The 17,390-nt window shown below is 48.5% G+C and overlaps 2 protein-coding genes across 19 annotated transcripts in view; one reads left to right on the top strand and one right to left on the bottom strand.

Annotated features, from left to right (window-relative positions):
* The window catches only part of PHF20 (PHD finger protein 20), a 72,887-nt gene extending 62,680 nt beyond the window's left edge, over positions 1-10,207 (bottom strand). For 12 of the 18 annotated variants that reach the window (XM_038159084.1, XM_038159079.1, XM_038159087.1 and 9 more), the window contains exons 1-2: positions 10,069-10,207; positions 1,056-1,104 (exon numbers count right to left, since the gene is read on the bottom strand). The gene's annotated coding sequence lies outside the window, so the exon portion shown is untranslated. The other 6 variants (XM_038159085.1, XM_038159080.1, XM_038159081.1 and 3 more) reach the window with 5 other exon arrangements.
* Positions 10,208-10,336: 129 nt separating this feature from the next.
* FSIP2 (fibrous sheath interacting protein 2) lies at positions 10,337-17,079 on the top strand. Its single transcript, XM_038159377.1, has 6 exons — positions 10,337-10,751; positions 13,286-13,421; positions 14,745-14,906; positions 15,255-15,341; positions 15,850-15,993; positions 17,065-17,079. Exons 2-6 carry the CDS (start codon positions 13,326-13,328, stop codon positions 17,077-17,079), a joined length of 504 nt encoding a protein of 167 aa, XP_038015305.1. The 5' UTR covers positions 10,337-10,751; positions 13,286-13,325.
* The last annotated feature ends 311 nt before the right edge of the window (positions 17,080-17,390 follow it).

Here is a 17,390-nt window from a genome sequence, read left to right as displayed (position 1 = left end):
CAAGGAATACTGCATCACCTCCCTTCTTCTATCCAAAAGACACATTTCAAACAAGACACTGGACTATACGCAGTTCTTATTTGCACGATGTAGCATCCTCAACTACATATTCACCAGCACTTAACTTGTTTTAAAAGGTTCCCAGATTACATTAACAACTACACAGGTGAACTCTGAGCCACACAAAACAGAAACCGGATCCTGAACTGATACTTAACATCTCTGTAACGAGAATGCTGAATGGCTTATTCCTCACCACTGACATTCCCTCAAACCATAAGACTTGAGTACTTGATTTCAGTATCCTACTTTTGCTCTAGTTTATACAAGTAGATTAGGAGAACTGACCAGTAAAAATCTACATTTGCTCTTCTCCTCAGGCAGAACCAAGACCTTCCCAAAGTACTCGGTGACAAAACTGAAAAAGCATTACATGAATGAGCCTCTAAAAGAGATCCTCACTCTCTCCCTGAGATTACAGGGCCTGGAAAATGTAATTTTCATCCCCTCAGCAACATCGCATGTAACTGTACTGTCAGTTTCAACTGGTGCTGAGACTGGGATAGACCAACACCGAAGCAGAAATTACGAATATAAGCAATTCAACAGAACAAAAAAAATTTCTATAATGAAATCTATTTGAATTACCAAGTGCAATCAAAGAAATAAATAGTCATTACTAAAAACTATTATTTTCAGTCATTTGATCATGTCCCATGTTCTGGTTTCCCCTTTCTTTTCCTGAAAACACTAAAGATAAAAAACAAGCACCTAAGCACTCAACAAACAGAAAGAATTTGGAAAAAGGTTTAAGTCACATAAAACAAATCAAGTTTTTCGTAAATAAAGTAATATTCATGAAAGCCTACTTTAATGAGACTGTGTATTTTCAGTTTAAGGAAAAAATGGCAGCCTTTAAGAATACAAGAATTCAACACAGGTAAGTCTTGCAGAAGCTCTGTAGATCGCATTTAAGTAAAACCTGAATTTTAAAGCAAAATTTCAAAATCTTAAGGAAAACCACAATTAAAAAAAGGATCTACGCTTATACTCACCAAGAAACTTGTTTATGTTGCTGCAAACATTCCAACCAGTGCTGTGTAACTACAGGAAAGGAAAAACAAAAACACGTGAATTCTGAGACTAAAAGTAGTTCAGCGTTCAAAAAAATATTCTCTCTACAGTCAACAGTAGCTCCATAATAGAGTAACACCTCTAGGACAAAAATTTAATCTGAAAATTTTTCAGTACAGGTCAGAAGGCTGCTGTGATCCAAATTAGAGAGACGCTTAAGAGATCCTTACACACAGACATTCTCTCCACATATCTACATCGTATTTCTCCACCATTTATTTATCTGTTGTCAACTAAAAGTCACCAGTAACCTTATCATTCCTCCTACTTTAGTGCAACAGGTACAGCAGTATTAACTAACTGCACATTAACTAAGCAGTCCGCTCCTGTCAATGAAGACATCCTCAACCGGATGATCTACATTCACCACATGGCAGAAGGAGCTGTGTTTTGCTAATACAAGAATGTACTACAAGAGCTTCTCCACAATTGCTTCTTCATCCACAAATCCAATATCAAATTCTTGTCAATACATGTAGGCTTCCTCACACTGCAGAAGTGGGAAAGACAGCCATTTGAATTGTTCCCAGAAGCCCAATTTAGGCTGCAGATTTGGCACTCTAATGACACTGCTCCCAGTTTCTACCTGAACTGAAGCTGCATAGAACCTATTGTGGTTTAGGAATAGTATTCTTTCAGTGCTCCCACTGAAAAGGAGAATTAGAGGCACAAAAGGTAAAGATCATTGGTTGAAATAAGAACAGTTCACTGAAAACAGCAATGGGATAAGAAAATGAACTGTAAAAGTAATGGTATTAAGAACAGAAGCGTACAAGAGAGGCAAGCAATTCACACGTGAATGTGCACTGCAGAGCCTGACGCAACCTGACCATACCCAAGCCACCCCAACCTGGAATGGACCCCTTTCCCTGGTCCCCAGAAAATGATGTGATGTGGTGCAGAATTTCAGTACAGGTCAGCAGGCTGCTGTAATCCAAGCTAGAGAGATGCTCAAGAGACACTTACACAGAGACACCCCTCCACATATCCACATCAGATTCTAGCCACATCCTCTTCTGGCTATTAGGACATTATCTATCCCTTATTCTGTACCACATACATCATGTGCAAATCCTACCCCTTACCAACTATACACATACACACACACACACAGACATAGATATCTACAAAAGCACAGGTATCGTTTCAATCATCAATGGCTGTCCCTCCAAGATGTCTGTTGAGTTCATTTAGTCCAAGACTGTGGATTCCATCTGTCCTAGAGGTCTTCTAGGGCAAGAGGGCTGGTGGCAAACTGCACCAGGAATTTATGACTGGTATATCTGAAGCAGTCTATACACTTTGTCAACTGCAGTCATGGAACACAGTGGCACTGCTATTCACCAAATAATATTACACAATTCAACATTACAGACTTTTCTCACCCAAAAATCAAATCCCTTTGAGGAACACATCACATTTCCTTGTCCCTCTGCATTACCCACAAAGAGTAACCAGGTCCTTGAGCAAAACCAAACTGCCAGATGTGCTTGCCTTTGTCTGAAGTAGGACTAACCCAAACTGTCTTCCCTAATATATTGCTCATATTCTATCCCTCATGGGGACCTTATCCCTTTCTACAGAATGTGGAGGTTTTGTTGTGAAGGGCCAGCTTGACTGGTGTAGCCTCAAGTGTTAACTAACCAGGTGGCTTTTGCAACATGTAGATGTCAATGTCTGAAGGTTCCCCACCCATTACTTTCAATATGGTTGTTAACAGTCCATTATGCTGTTCAATTTTACCAGAGACTGGTGCATGTTAAGGAATATGACACACCCACTCAATCCCATGGTATCTGGCTCAGATGTCTAAGAGGCTGTTGTCTATCTCAATTCTTTCTGGAGTGCCATGCTGACAGAGGATTTGTTTTTCAAGGCCCAGATGGTGTTCTGGGCAGTGCCATGAGACATGGGGTAGGTCCAACCATTCAGTGGTGCCTTCCACCACTGTCAGCACGTAACATTTGCCTTGGCGGGTCTGCAGGACTGTGAGGTACTCAATCTGCCAGGCCTTCCCATATTTGTATTTTGACTGACCATTGCCCCCCATACCACAGGGGCTTTTTACCCACTTGGCCCAGCTTGACTGCAGGACACATTTCACAGTCATAGATAACCTGGAGATGGTGTCCATGGTTAAGTTCACCACATAATCATGAACCCATCTATAATGTTGCATCTCTTTCCAGATGACATGAGGTGTCACGGGCTGCCCACCAAGCCAGAAATAATTCACCTGAGGCAATTTAACCTTGGCAGCCTGATCCACCCATTCATTGTTGCAACGCTCTTCAGTAGCCCAACTCCTGGGTATGTGTGCATCTACGCAACATACTTTTACAGTCAATTTCTCTACCCAGGCAGCCACACTTCAGCAGCCCAGATGGGTTTCCCTCTGCACTGCCAACTGGTCTTTTTTCATTGGTCCAGCTCCCCTCCCTCCAGCATTTGCCACCATCCGCAAAGGAATGCAGAGGTAGAATGTTGGCCATTTCTGTCATACAGCAATATTTGAAGACAGCTGGATGGCTTTCAGCGCTGCAAGGACCACCTTGTCCTTCAACAGCTTCTGCAATGCACTGTGTAAGACTCCACATGGCAGCTTTCCATCTTCAATTTGTCCCTATGGTATGACAGGAAGCAGCAATGAAGAGAGCATCACTTTTCATTTTCTGGTAGCTGATTATATGGTGGAGCCTCCTTAGCATGGTGGCACTTTTTCCTCCTCTTCTTTTGATGATACAGATATTTTTGCCTTCATGCCACTTTGTGATGATTTCCAAGATCCCAGGGTGATTCGGGTTTCCTATCTGAGCTCACTGTGTGGTCAGAGTCATTCACTTACTCCACGTGGCGTCAGTGGCATGATGTGCAGAAGGGAATTTCCCTTGGACATCCAGTCCAGCACTGTCAGTCCGAGTGCCGGAAAGTGCTGTACTTCAGTGTCAATCACTTCCAAGGCGGCGCCAACCCCTTCATAACCTGTCAAGATCTCTTCTTCAGTTGGGGTGTAACAGGCCTCAGATCCTCTTTATCAGCGAATCCAGAACCCCAGGGGTTGTCTTCAAGTCTCCATGGGAACTTTTTTGTCAGAGACTTCAAAAAGGACCATGCTTCCCAGCTGCAATGTAGAGCACATTTTTCACATCTTATCCTGTCCTGAGTGGCCCAAAGGCTGCTGCACAATCTCCAGTTGAGCTTGTCCAAAACTTGTTGCTGTTTAGAATCCCACCTAAAACTGTTGCTCTCCTGTGTCACATGACAGAGAAGGCTTACAATCTTGACTATCTTATGGAACATGGATCCTGCAAAAACCCACAGTTCCTAAGAAAGCCTGTGATTCCTTTTTGCTGTCTGGACACACTACTTTGATGACCACATCCGCTGGACTCTCCTAACATCCATCTTGCCACTTTACTCCTACGAACTGAATTTTCTGGACAAGTCCTTGATCATGGCAAAAACAGCCTTCAGGAGGATTTGGATTATTTTCTCCCCTTTCTCAAAAACCTCCTCTGCAGTGTTGCCCCCATACAATGATGTCATCAGTGCACTGCAAGTGTTCTGGAACCTCACCCTTTCCCAGTGCAGCCCACATCAGTCCATGACAAATGGTGGGACTGTGCTTCCACCTCTGGGGCAGTCACTTCCAGGTGTACTGGATGCCACTCCAGGTAAACACTAACAGTGGCCTGCACTCTGCTGCTAAAGGAATGGATAAAAACACACTGGTAATCTCAATGGTGGCACCACTTTGCTGCCCTGGACTTCAGGTCATACTGAAGTTCCAGCACGTCTGGCACAGCAGCACTCAGTGATGGTGTGATGATGGTGTGACTTCCTTCAGGCCAAAATACTTCACTGTCAGTGTCCACTCTCCATTGTACTCATGCACTGGCCAATTATGACTACAGGACATTTCCTCTCCAACCTGCTTGAGTCCTTCAAGTCTGTCCAGAGTCTTGGACAGTTCACAGCCACAGGTCAGTCAGGAGGAAAAAAGATGATCTCAAATTGCCTGAATCAGGTAGTCACCCGGAGCACTTCTTGTCCTCCTCCTTTCATTGACATCAATGTCAATGCCCTGGAGTATGACAATGGCGAACTCCATACAAACTTCTGCCACATGGATTGTTGTGAAAAACTAGAGAAAATTATTACTGGCTCAAATCAACTGAAGGGGAGGGGGCAGTTCTGCGGAAAGTGGGAGGTGCACTGCTCCATTCCACAACCCCACCCCCAGGAACCTCTAGCCAGCCCAGAATGATTGTCAGGCACTGGCACACTGAAAGGAATGCCCCACACCCCATCTAGCTCCAGAAATAACCAGAAGTCCCACCTGGGAAGCACAGCCACAGGAGGCCAAAGCAGGTAAAACCCATTGCTTTAAGATGCGTGTGGTCACTTCATTAACATCCTTGGAGTTTATGATAGCTGAGATTGCACTTGGATCAAAGATGGTAGCTGTATCTTGGTTTTCTCTCTTATCCACTCCTAACTTCCCCTTCTTGGAATATGGGTAATATAAGGTCAGATGGGTAGAACTGGCTAAATGAAATGCTTTGTTCCAATTGACTGGTTTGTTTTAAATTTTGCCAAATTCCTGCTCTGCTAAAGTTTGCCAGTTAGATTTGGTTTTTTAACCTCCTGAAAATGTTGCATTTCTCTTGGGTGCCCACCTCAGGGAAAAGTAGTACCTTCTTTAAAGAAACTTGCCAAGTGAGCCCTGGGGCTCAACATTTATGTACTCTGGACCTCATCTGGACTGATAGGGGATTGCTCGTTATTTGAATCCCTATAGATTACCCCCAGCATACCTGATTTTCTTGGCTAGTTGATACCTTTCTCCACAGTGGTCCACCTCCTTGCATGCACTATTACATCATCCTTGAGAGAGTATCTTTCCCTCACACTTGACAGGAGTTGCCTCCAGAGGCTAAACATTTGCCCTCTTCCTGATCTCCCCGTCAATGCCTGCATCACAGGACAGGGATCCCAGTTACCTGGCTAAATTACCACCCAGCACCACACCCCATCAGCTGCAATATCCCAGCTCTGAGGTTGCTCTGGGTGTTCTAGCAGCACACACTTATAGCAGGATGCTGAACCTAAGATTTTATCACCAAGCATCAACATGAATTTTAGCTATCAGATGAAAAAATTATGATCGAAAATGGAAGGAGCAAATCAGAAAGCACAAAAATTATCTGGTTACAGTATCTACAGCAGTAACTGGACTTGGGACTTTTGACTCCTAGAAGAAATCTACCTGTAAAAATATCCATTAAAGAAAAAGCCAGAAAAACATTTTTCACAGATAATTTGAAGCACCTGCAACACTGGCTACTGAAAATCCCAGAGGTCACTGCTTCCACCCAGTCAGTACACAGTGTCCTGACTCCTAGACGCGGCATTCTGTTTCACTGCTTCCTGCCTTGACAGAACCAAATCTACCCTACTTGTTGATAAAGAAGAGGATATTTTCAAGACATCCAAGTAAAGGAAAATTTTCTAAGTTATACTGCCATAGTACTGATAAAAAAATGTCTTTATTTAAGATAATTCATTAAAGAGACAGATCATCTGTGCATATGTCACCCTGTAAGAAGGATGCAACTTGCCTATTTGTCTTAAAAGAAAAGAAAGGAGTGCACTTCAAGGCTGCTTGCAGACTTGTCTCCCAGCTTAGAGATGAAAGGACAGCAGGAAAAACGAAAAAACTCAAAGTGCCTATTTCTTCTGCAAGCCTAATAACAGCTACAAAAGACAGCTGGAGCATAGGAAATGACTGACACAAATACACAGGATCATGGAGCAAAAAAAGCCGTTAGCAAACTACAGTATAGGAAACAAGCAATCCCAGGCTGGTGTACTCACAACCCCTGCTATGCCAATACATGCTTTTAAAAGTAACCAAAATTCTAACTCAAACCTTATCAACAGCGCTCTCTGCATCGCTGATGCACTGGTCTAGGCTAAGGATGCTCAGCTCTGCATCTGGAGCACAGAGGTGTGGAAGATAGTTTCCTTACTCAACGACTCTGTGGAACAAGAGGATATTCTCCAATTCCTTGGGAAAGAAGTGCTGATTTTAAGCAGTAGAAAAGTGAGTCAATTCTAAAACTAGTGTTTTAACACTACCAAGAAGATCAGAAAAGCTCTTTGATGCTAACTTCATATTAAACAATCCAAAACAAACAAACAAAACCAAACCAAACAACAACAATCAAGCCCACAAAACAACAAACAACAACAATCAAGCCCACAAAACAACAAAAACCTCGCACAATAAGCAACAGCGCTTCCTCTCTTTTGATTGATACCAAGCTGAAGACATGTTTTCCTTTCTAATCAATTTCCTTTTCACCAACCCTAAGAACTCCATTTCAGGTAGATTTATGAAAAATAAGGCAGACCATAGCTGCCTACACTTAAATAAGGCTGGTTGAAAGTTCTCAAGCCCAGTAAAAAGACACAGGCATGTCAACAGAATAACATGCCTCCAAAAGGATTGTTTATATTCCAATATGCATTATTATCTGCAGCCAGTCACCATAGACACAGTATACACCCATGCATGAATAATCATTTAAGCCTGGTGTTTGCAGTCACAAAAATACTGGAATGCCAGTAGTTCTGAAAGGTCTTTAGAAACATACAGGCCATGTAGCTATTGGTATTTGGACAGCAAGGACAAACCAAGAGTTCTAAGCCACCATTTTTTACCTGAAGAAAGTATTTTCCTGCAGGAAATACAACCAGTCAATACAAACCTGTAGGCAAGTATGAAGACAAGGAATTAACGGAAGCAAAAAAGAAAGGGTGACTTACTCAGACATACAATGAACTCATTAGCACTTCACAACACTTCTCAGTATGATGCACCAGTCCAAAGGACTGTTCTTTTTAAGATTTAAAAAACCCCCACTGTATCCATGCAACCAGACAACCATCAAGAGCACAGTTTAAATTTACAGTGGTTGACAACAACCACTTGTAGGGCTGAGCAATAAATCCTTTCCCTGTCCCATGTACATTCTTTAGCTCAGCTCACAATGCAAATGCTCACATGTGCACAGGACAGCGTCACACAGGCAAGAGAGCTAGTGTCAGCCTGTCAAATTACAGCTACAGACAATACCTATCTTCTGCAGATGCAGTTATAAATAAAATATGCAGTTACAGAGAACTTATCTTTACCTACTGTAAAACTAGGGGTTGTGCTCTCCTTTCCTGGCCAAGAGGGAGAATTTAAGTCAATATCATTGCCTAGGTCATGCAGGAACTACAAGAGCAAAAGCAAGTGCTACAGAGAGCTTCGCCAATTAAAGCTAAGAATAAATTACATGTTTCTTACATTTCAGTCAAGGCAGTACCGTTACGAGCAATTAATACTCTAGCTTCATTCCCAACTTGACCTTAAAATTACAGACAAACAGATTTTACTCTCAGCCTGCTCAAGTAAAATTTGATTTCCATTAAGGAGACATCCACAAAGTTATCAGCAAGAGCATAAACTACTGAACTCTTCCACAAGCTGACTTAGCATGCATTCAAATAACATGCGTTAATCTAAGTCACCTTCCATTATTACAATGAAAGTTTAGAAGTCACATAAAAATTAAGAGAGAATTATGCTATGACTGATCTTTGCTTAAGCCTTCCTGCTTGACTTTTTTTTAGAAACTGGTTTGGGGAAAGGATCCTTAACTCACTGTAGAAAATTAAATGAACCCAGGTCAAAAGCATTAGTTACAGGGATGCTCCATTACTAACTGCTGGACAGATACTTACAAAAGGTTATTTCAAGTCACTACCATTGTTTTAACGTTTTGTTTAATTCCCTACTGCATACAACACAACAAAATTCTGTAGCCTAGAGACATTTATTTCACTTAACTTGGACTCATCGACTTTCAGGTATCTCTCCTGGTTTATTTTTAAGTATTTAGGCTAGAAACAATAGCCTGGGACCACAGAAACATCTCTGGTACCCAGATTTTAAGTCAGTAAAGGAGATAAAACGGTTTCCCGAAACTGTACCTGTTTAGATTAACTAAATCCTGGAATGGCTACAGATTACCAACTGGTACAAAAATCCACTTTGCTGACAATAAGCCGTATCTGAACACAGACCTGCCAGGAAAAACACCCCAGTGCCTCCCAAGCGTACGCATTACACAGGTACGACATGAGGCAACTTTGTGATTAGTGAAACTATCCACCGTAACTTCTGTTCTTTTAAAATAGTTTAAAGGGACAGAGTGCAGCGCGGTAAAGAAATGCTCTAGATTTAATGGGACAGAAAAGGAATGGAAGCCTCCCCTTGCCGTGCTGAACATCTGGCAGGGCAAGTACATGCTCAGCCCGGGTTTCCCACTCCTGGATCCGGGGGATGTACAGTCGCCCCGCCGAGCACCACCGTAACCCAGACCCACCGGGCCGTGCACCTCCCGCCCCCCGCCGCACCCGGCCCGCCGGGCGCCGCTCCGGACCCGTCAAATCCCCGCCTCGGGCCCCGGCACGGCTCCCGCCGTGCGGCCCGTGCCCCGGCTCGGGCCCCGGCGCCGCCGCAAGGTCACTCGGCCGCTCCCGCCGGACGGGCCCGCGGCGCCTGCGTTCGGCCCGCACAGACTCACCTGCCCGCGCAGCTCCGCGGGCCGGCGTGCGCGGGCGGCGAGAGGGAGTCAGGGACGGGGGAGCGGCCGGGGCCGGCCCGAGCCGCGGGCCTCAGCGCGCCGGGCCGCAGCGAGGCGGGAGCGGCCCCGCTCGGCGCCCCGGGGCCGCACGCGGGAGGCACCGCCCGGCCCGGCCCTTTGTGCGCGGAGACGCGCCCGCCCGGCCTCCCTCCCCGCGTCTCCCCGCCGCGCCGCGGGCCCGCAGCGCCGGACTGGGCAGGCGGCCCGGCCTGCCCGGGCGCCGCCGCGCTCTTACCGAGGGATCTGTACGGGAAAAAGGATTAGAACGGAGCCACCCCGCCCGGGCCCGCGGCGCGCCGAGCCCCGCGCACCGACCGCAGCCGCACAAAATGGCCGCCGCGATGCGGCGCCGCGGGGGGCGGGGGCCGCGGAAGGCCCGCCTACTCCGGCCGGAGGGCGCGCGCAGGGGCGGGGCGGCCCTGGCGAAGGTCCCTGCGGGGAGCGGCCCCGGCGCTGGCGGCGCGGCCCGGGCGGCGCGGCTGCAATGCCCTGCCGGGAACGCGAGCGCTGGGGTGGCGCGGCGATGAAATACCGGGGAGAGCTGGCAGCTTGACCCTTTGAGCCTTCCTTGATCCGGATGTCGGGATGCGGGCGCCCCTGCGCACACCCGCTCGTGGCTGTCGCAGCCACCGCCGGCTAGACTCCGTTCCCTCGACTGCTGCCCCATGTTCCGGGAAGCGGGTGGGCCTGAGTAGTGCCCATCCGAGGGGGTCGTCACTGTCCCTCAGCCGTGTTCACCCTCTAGTACAGCCAGGAGATTGTGGGTTCAGCTGTGGATTACAGAGTTGTTCAGGGGCAAATTAATTTCATTTTCTTTTTTTGGTAGTTTTATGCTGGGTTAAAGCCCAAACAGATTGACACAGGAGAGCAAAAATCTATATATGCTGGAATTGAATGGATAAATTCTCCGTGGTTCAGGTAGGTTTCCTGGGATAATCCTTTAAATTCTGCTCAGAGGCCACACACCAGCAGAGGGTTGCTGCCTGTCAGGTTTTGTGACTGAAAGAGTAACTGCTGTGTCCACATAGCACCGGGTGCTTTTGGGCTTCGGAGGAAGGCACAACATGGCCCAAGGACTTTTCCCTTCTGTCTTCCTCCAGCTGCGGGAACTGCTGTTGCTACACAAATCTGGCTGCTTCTTTGACATCAGCCTCAGCCCAGTACCACAAGCATCGCAGGACCTAGAGAGCACAAAGGATGGTTTGAAGCAGTGTCCCCATCACTGTACAGCAGTAGGTGCTGGTGCTTTTCTGACACAACCTGTGAACTGTGTGCTTGGAATCTGTGTAAGCAGAGTGGCTTGCTAAAAGTACTGCAAAGGGAGACAAAAAAAAAAAAAGGTTGAAAATACAGGTTTCAGTTTGGATTTATATTTTAACCTGGAAATCTCAGAAGTGGTCTTAACATTGCAGGTGTCTAGAAGAGAAAAAAAAAATGCAGAAAGAATTAAAATGGAAAGGAACTGGAAAATAACCCTAAAGTTTTGAAAGAGAAATAGAAATTTATTTTATTTTACCAAGACATCAGCCTTGCATTTGTGTAATGGGTTTTTTGACAGCACTGTATTTCATTCTGGAGTTTCATCACTTAAAAAAAACCTACAGACTCTTAGCATACCTGCCCTGAGAACCACTTCCTTCTCCTCCGAAACAGGTCTTCCTAGATCCCACTGGATCAAGTGCAGCACATGGCTCTTGGTAGTTCAGAGATGTGTCTTTGCCAATTTGTGACATTTCTCCTTTTTCACTCTCCACGGGTCCAGCTTCTCTGATGTTAGTGTCCATGATTAAAATGATCATGAGTGCTCAGACATTTGCCATACTTGCCTGGTCTGGCTAGCCATGGAGCGGTAGCCCTTCCCAGGGAACAGGAGCGGTGCTCCTCCACAGACACCTGGCTGGTCTCTGCCCGTTCTGATGCAGGTTGCAGACAGACCGTGATTGGATCAGCTGGATAAATTTGGGTCTAGAGTTTCCCATCACATAGAGGAAAGTAGTAAATGTGGACAAAGTAAGCATCGTGGCTCAGGAAGGAGCCCAAACTGGTGAGAACAGAGGCAGGCAGCACTGCTTTCCTCTGTCCCCTTTGTTCATCAGACCCTGCCAAGACTTTAGGCAGAGACCTCTTTGCTCTCACCCTTGCTGAGCTGCTGCAGTTTTGCACTGTGAACTTCAGTGGATTTCTCTGCAGGGATGTCACCATGCTGGGAACATCCCAGTCCATGCCAATTGAATGCGGTATGGGGCTCAGGGCCCTGGTGGCTGAGCAGGACATGTGGCACAGGGAAGCTGGGGCACAGCCGATGCTGCTCCTCCCCTGGCCAGGTGATGGAGATGGAGAAGAGCTGCAGCTGGAGCGTGTGCCAGAAGCGGCTTTGGGAGCCGAGGAACGCCGGCCCTGGGCTGCGCCCCTCGCTGTTTCCCAAGAGCCCCGTGGTGATCAATCACTGCACCTCCAACACATTGCTCTGCCTGTCTCTTGCCTTTGTGCAAAAAGCGAGGCTGGGGGGGCTCTGCAGTGTAAAAGCTGCCCCAAGGAACCAGACGGGCTGGAGGAACGGGCACCAGAGACCTCACCAAATCCAGGCAAGGAGGGGCAGGAAGTGAGAGCAAACAGGGACAGCAGAAACCAGGGCAGGAGAGACTGGGAAGGTGGCAGAAAGACATCTGGGCTGAATGGGAGCCTGATGAAAGAGGAGGAGAGGGCTTTCCCTCAGCCTGTATTTCTCTACTCTTTCTCAAGATGTGAACCAGGAATTAGATGTTGCCAGGGATGGTCCAAATATCCAGTTTACTGCAATTCCCCCAGTTGTGGCTGCTTGGCCATGACAGGGAAGAAGCCCTAGAAAGGGAAAGAGGGGAAAAGCAGAACCCAAACTGCGCACCTTTGGTGTGGCAATTTCTCCCATTCCTTCTTGTTGGTAAGGAAGCTTTGCCTCACAGAATGACAGGGCAGAGGAGGGGGGAAGGGGCTTGTGGACAGGAGCTCTCACAGCTGGGTCACACGGAGGGGGTGGCCCACAGGGCTGTCCAAAGGGGCTTCCAGGCAGGCCAACCTCCTCCTAGGTGTGGTGGGCAGTTTCCATGTAATGTAATGTCAGTGTGATGATGTAACAATGCATTGATGTGACATCACCATGATGTAACAATGCCCCATGGCTATATTTAGCCAGGAGACCAGCTGTGGTGTCTCTGGAGCAAGTGTCAGAGTGGGATCACAACACCATGAGAGGTCTTAACAAGAGCTGTGGAGCACTGTCCCACTGCTGGTGTCCTGCCAAAAGGCAGAGGCACTGCTGAGTGCACTGGGAATTAGGGGGGAGAGGACCACTGGGCCAATATAGAGGGCTCTGCTGGAGAGCCTGGGACATGGGGTGATGCTCTAGGGCTTCAGGACTGTCATGCAGGAGGCTTGTTGGGCAACACCTGAGTGTCTGTGTCTTCCCATCTCAGCCCCAGAAGACCACACCTGGGAGAAGGAGCTACCAAGAAAATGGACCCTGAACTGCTGAACCTCCCGCTCACAGTCAAGATCCCTGTGGCACCTGGATCCAAGCCTGTCTTCTGCAGGGGAAAGCTGGGTGAAAAGGTAAAGGAAATAGAAAGGGGTAGGAAATTGTTGTGTTGCACTAAATAGTTATTTAGTTGTTGTTTTGCAGTGGGTGATTTGGGATTTGCTCTGAGTAGTCCTTGTATTGAGCGGAATGGTTTGTGTTGTATCACGTGGTTTGTTGTTCCCTTCTCCGATCGCACGGTCTCTACCTCATCCACCCCTCTGCCCTGTACCCCCTGGTGGTCTGTCCCCCGGTTGCCCCTCCCCTCGCCCCTCCTCAGTGGTGTCCTGTGGCTGCTGTCCTCTTCCCCCCGCCCCCATTCCCTCAGGTATAAAAGTCCGTCGTCTCTCTTCCCCCGCCCCCCCCCCCCCCCCCCCCCGCAAGAAGGGAACGTCCTCTTTTCTACCTGCGGGCTCGCCAGAGTCTGAGGCGTCCCCTCTCAAGTCAATAAACAGAGGACCCTTGTCCCCATGTGGAGAAGAGCATTTCTGTCTTTTATTTTAGTCCATGTAAGACCGTGTGGGCTAGGGTCCATAGCTAGCCACAGTGGACCTTCAACAGCCCGAGAGACACATATTTGCAGAAAATCTCTCCTCTTTCATAGAGTCCCCATCATGCAAAGATTTTCTTGCAGCCACCTGCTCTACAGCAGGAGCTGCAGCCCTTCAATTGGACAGGACTGGGCAAGGGAAGCTCCAGGCTCCCCGGAATACAGAGGAGAAAGCACTTGTCCATCTTCGCACTGGTTTCTGGCACTGCGCATGTGTTTGTGTTTGGCCGGGCCTCTGCCTTCAGCAGGCAGCTGTGTGTGTCTCCTGGGTGCCAAGGCAGCTTGTTCCTCCAGGTCATCCCACAATGTGGGGCCAGGCCCTGGGGCACCTGTGAGGGAGATTCCAACCTTCTGCTTGCCTTCTTGGCACCTTTGGAATAGCTTGGGCTTCCCTTCCTGGGGTATACACACACTGTTGTCCTCAAGCTTGTGCTGCAGCTTCCCAAGACAGAGATTTTCTGGAGGCGGAGGTAGCCAACATAGCCCTTGGGCCTGCCTAACCCAAGGAGACTGGTTTCATCCACTCTCCACTGGCTGCATTTGAACTTTTGAAGGTTAATTTGCAGATGGGTCTGCAGTTCTTCCTGGTGGCCTAAGATACCTATTTGCTGGTGGGGTTTCTGTGTGGTTTGTATTTTCTCCCCTAACCCATCACAGCCCAACCTGGCCCAGCCCAGCCCTGTAGTCTGTCTGTGCAGGTCTCTGTGCCTACAGAAGGAGAAGACCTTTAGCTTTTCACAGATACCATGTGATACCTCTTTGCTCCACTCTCCTGCCTCCTTCATACTCTGGAAACTCTCTCTTACAGCTCCACCAGCCATTTCCTTATTTTACTCTGGATGATCCCTACATCCACCACCTCAGCCCAGCATACAACTGCCTGCATGACCCTGTCCTTCGAGACTACCACAAGCGCAAGGATGTGCTGCGGTTGCTGAAGAAACAGGGCTGCATCACCAGTGACAACAAGGTAAGTTGACATCAGGCTGATCAAGAACAGCCCTCTTCAAGCAGGGCTCCCACAGCCCTTGCTGCAGCTGCCTGCTGCTGCCAGAGGACAGGGCCATGCCCTGGTGTCCCTGGGAGCAGAAGCAGCACCAACACCAACATCCCCCTGGCAAGCCCCAGACTTGCCCTTCTCAGCCTGCCCCACGCTGCCTGTTCAGCCCCGGCTGGGGGGACATCAGTGGCCCCAACACCAGGGTATGGGGGGAGGGCTTGGGGGCAGCTCCTCTCCCGCTGGGCTCAGGCTGTTTTGGGGAAGGCCGACTGCATGGCTTGACAGTTTCTGGGGGATTCTGCCCTCGTCCCTCCATAGGTGATTTGCACTGTGAAGGAGTTCAACGAGTACAGGCAGTACCTGACCAGGATCAAGCTGCAGTCAGAGCAGATCTTGGAGCAGCAAGTAGGCAAAGCGTTGTGTTCATGGGACTGTGCAGGGTGGTGCTGCTGGGCTGGGCGCTGTGCTGAGGAAAGGACTCCACGGTTGGGAGCTGAGCTGGCGCAGGGCACTGAGCTGGGCATGGGCAGCAGGGCCATGTGCAGGCACACATCGTGCTGAGGGAAGCCCTCCTCCCCTGCCCTCGTGGCCTGGCTGAAGCAGAGTGCCGGCCTGGGCCCATGGGAATCCTCAGCACACAGGGGCCGAGCAACATGACCCACAACCTGGTGTCACCTTTCAGGAAGGGCTTCTGCCATCCTGGGCCCAATTAAAGCATGGCCCCAACCTGCCAGGAATCACCAACACTTCCTTCCAGGGGAAGCGGCGGCTGCAGCCCCAAAAGCCTTCTAGCCTACCCAAGAGCCAAAAATCAGGGGGATGCAGAAAAGGGAGAGCAGCTCTGAACAAGGGCCAAACTTACTCCAGAGCTGAGCTGGGCCAGAAGGATGCCAGCGCTGCTGCTGACTCCCAGAGGAAGCCAGATGGCACTGCCAATGGCCTGTTGAATGCTGTGTTTGAGCAACTAACTGCAGCAGAAGCCAAGAAGCTTGAAGAGCTGGTTGAGACTGTGGTGTACAGAGTGTTGGAGAGGTTGAAGATTCCTGAAAATCAGCATGTCAGCTTTTTACAGAGAGTTGCCCGGGGAATCAGAGGAAGACTTTTGGGCTGCATGAGAGTAGAACTTCTGGATACTTCTCTAGATCACCATCAGAAAATGGAAGTAATGGCGAAAGAGCTTGTAGCAACAGTGTTGGAGATCTTGGGGGACCGTCTGGCATCCAGCACATCCAAAGCTGCTGAGACAGGGGTGGCAGCCAAGTGGGAGGAGCTGCTTCTTGCTGGAAGAGCCACCCAAGCAGACAAATCCAAGGACACTGCAGACAAAGCACTTTCACAGATCTCCCTTGACACACTCACCAGAGAAGTTGTTGAGAGTGTTCACTACACCTTGGAATCCTCTGTAACTTCTCAGTTTGAACAAGACACTGGCTGTGAGTACACTGAAATCCTGGAGCTTCCTGGGGGAAATGTCTCCAACAGACAAGTGCAGTTGTCCCAAACACTTCCAAGACAGGGCATGGAAGCACGACAAGGATTCCCCAGAGCATCTGAACAGCAGAGGCTGAAAGCAATGTGGCCTGCCCCTGCAGAAGGGGCCATGTGTGCCAAAACCATGGAGCCTGAAGATTGTGCAATGGAGAAGGAGAATTTGGAAAGAAAAATTAGCCTAGAGTCAACAGCCTTAGCCAGCACTTTGGATGTAAGGATCATGTCAAATCGGATTGCTGACTCAGTATTAGAGCGGATCAGTCAACCTGGTCCTGCACCAGCCCCTGACAAGAATTTTCAAAGGCCTGTTGCAAACCCACCCACATCGCAAGTTGGAATGGAGAGCTGTGCCGCTGAGGACATTCTCCCTGCCGTGAACCCACAGCCTTCCCAACAGCCCATCCCTCCAGCCCAGGCCGGAGCACGGCACAGAGCAGAGCGCCCAAAGCTCATCTGATGCAAGTGAGGTGTGTGACTGGAGAGCTGAAGAGGCCCTCAGACAGCAAACACAGACCACATCCTTGTGGTGGCAATAAAGAGTTTATTTCCAAGGCCTCGTTTGTGCTTTCTTCAAGCTGGACCATAGTGTCTTTGGGCATGTTCCCTAGTGTAACCTGTCCTATCTTCCATTCTTCAGCCTCTGTCATGCTGAGACCAAATTTTATGGGGAATTTGAGGTAGGGAGGCAAGGAGTAGCCAGCATTTTTGTCTTATTTAGCAAGCTTTGTTGTTGAGCAAGTGGATCAGTTTGGATCTTCTCTGCTTTCTCTGTGAAGGAGTTAGGTGTCACCTGTAAAGCCTTTATTTATGCTCAGCATGAGCCGAGTTGTGCACTTCATACAACTCACTGTCAGGGAGCAGCAGGAGCTGTCACAGGACAGGTGAGCGGGAACTGAGCTGGGAGGGCACTGCCCTATCCAGCACAGGACAGGCCAGTGGTAAATGGGAGCAAAGCAGGGACAG

Source organism: Motacilla alba, chromosome 20 (assembly GCF_015832195.1).
Source record: "Motacilla alba alba isolate MOTALB_02 chromosome 20, Motacilla_alba_V1.0_pri, whole genome shotgun sequence".
NCBI lineage: Eukaryota > Metazoa > Chordata > Aves > Passeriformes > Motacillidae > Motacilla > Motacilla alba.
This window is presented reverse-complemented; position numbering and strand designations above follow the sequence as displayed.

Coding starts and splice junctions, on each gene's coding strand:
- FSIP2 (XM_038159377.1), top strand. CDS start 13,326: ATGGACCCTGAACTGCTGAACCTCCCGCTCACAGTCAAGATCCCTGTG. Junction 13,422..14,744: donor GGGGAAAGCTGGGTGAAAAG/GTAAAGGAAATA, acceptor TCTCTCTTACAG/CTCCACCAGCCATTTCCTTA. Junction 14,907..15,254: donor GCATCACCAGTGACAACAAG/GTAAGTTGACAT, acceptor GTCCCTCCATAG/GTGATTTGCACTGTGAAGGA.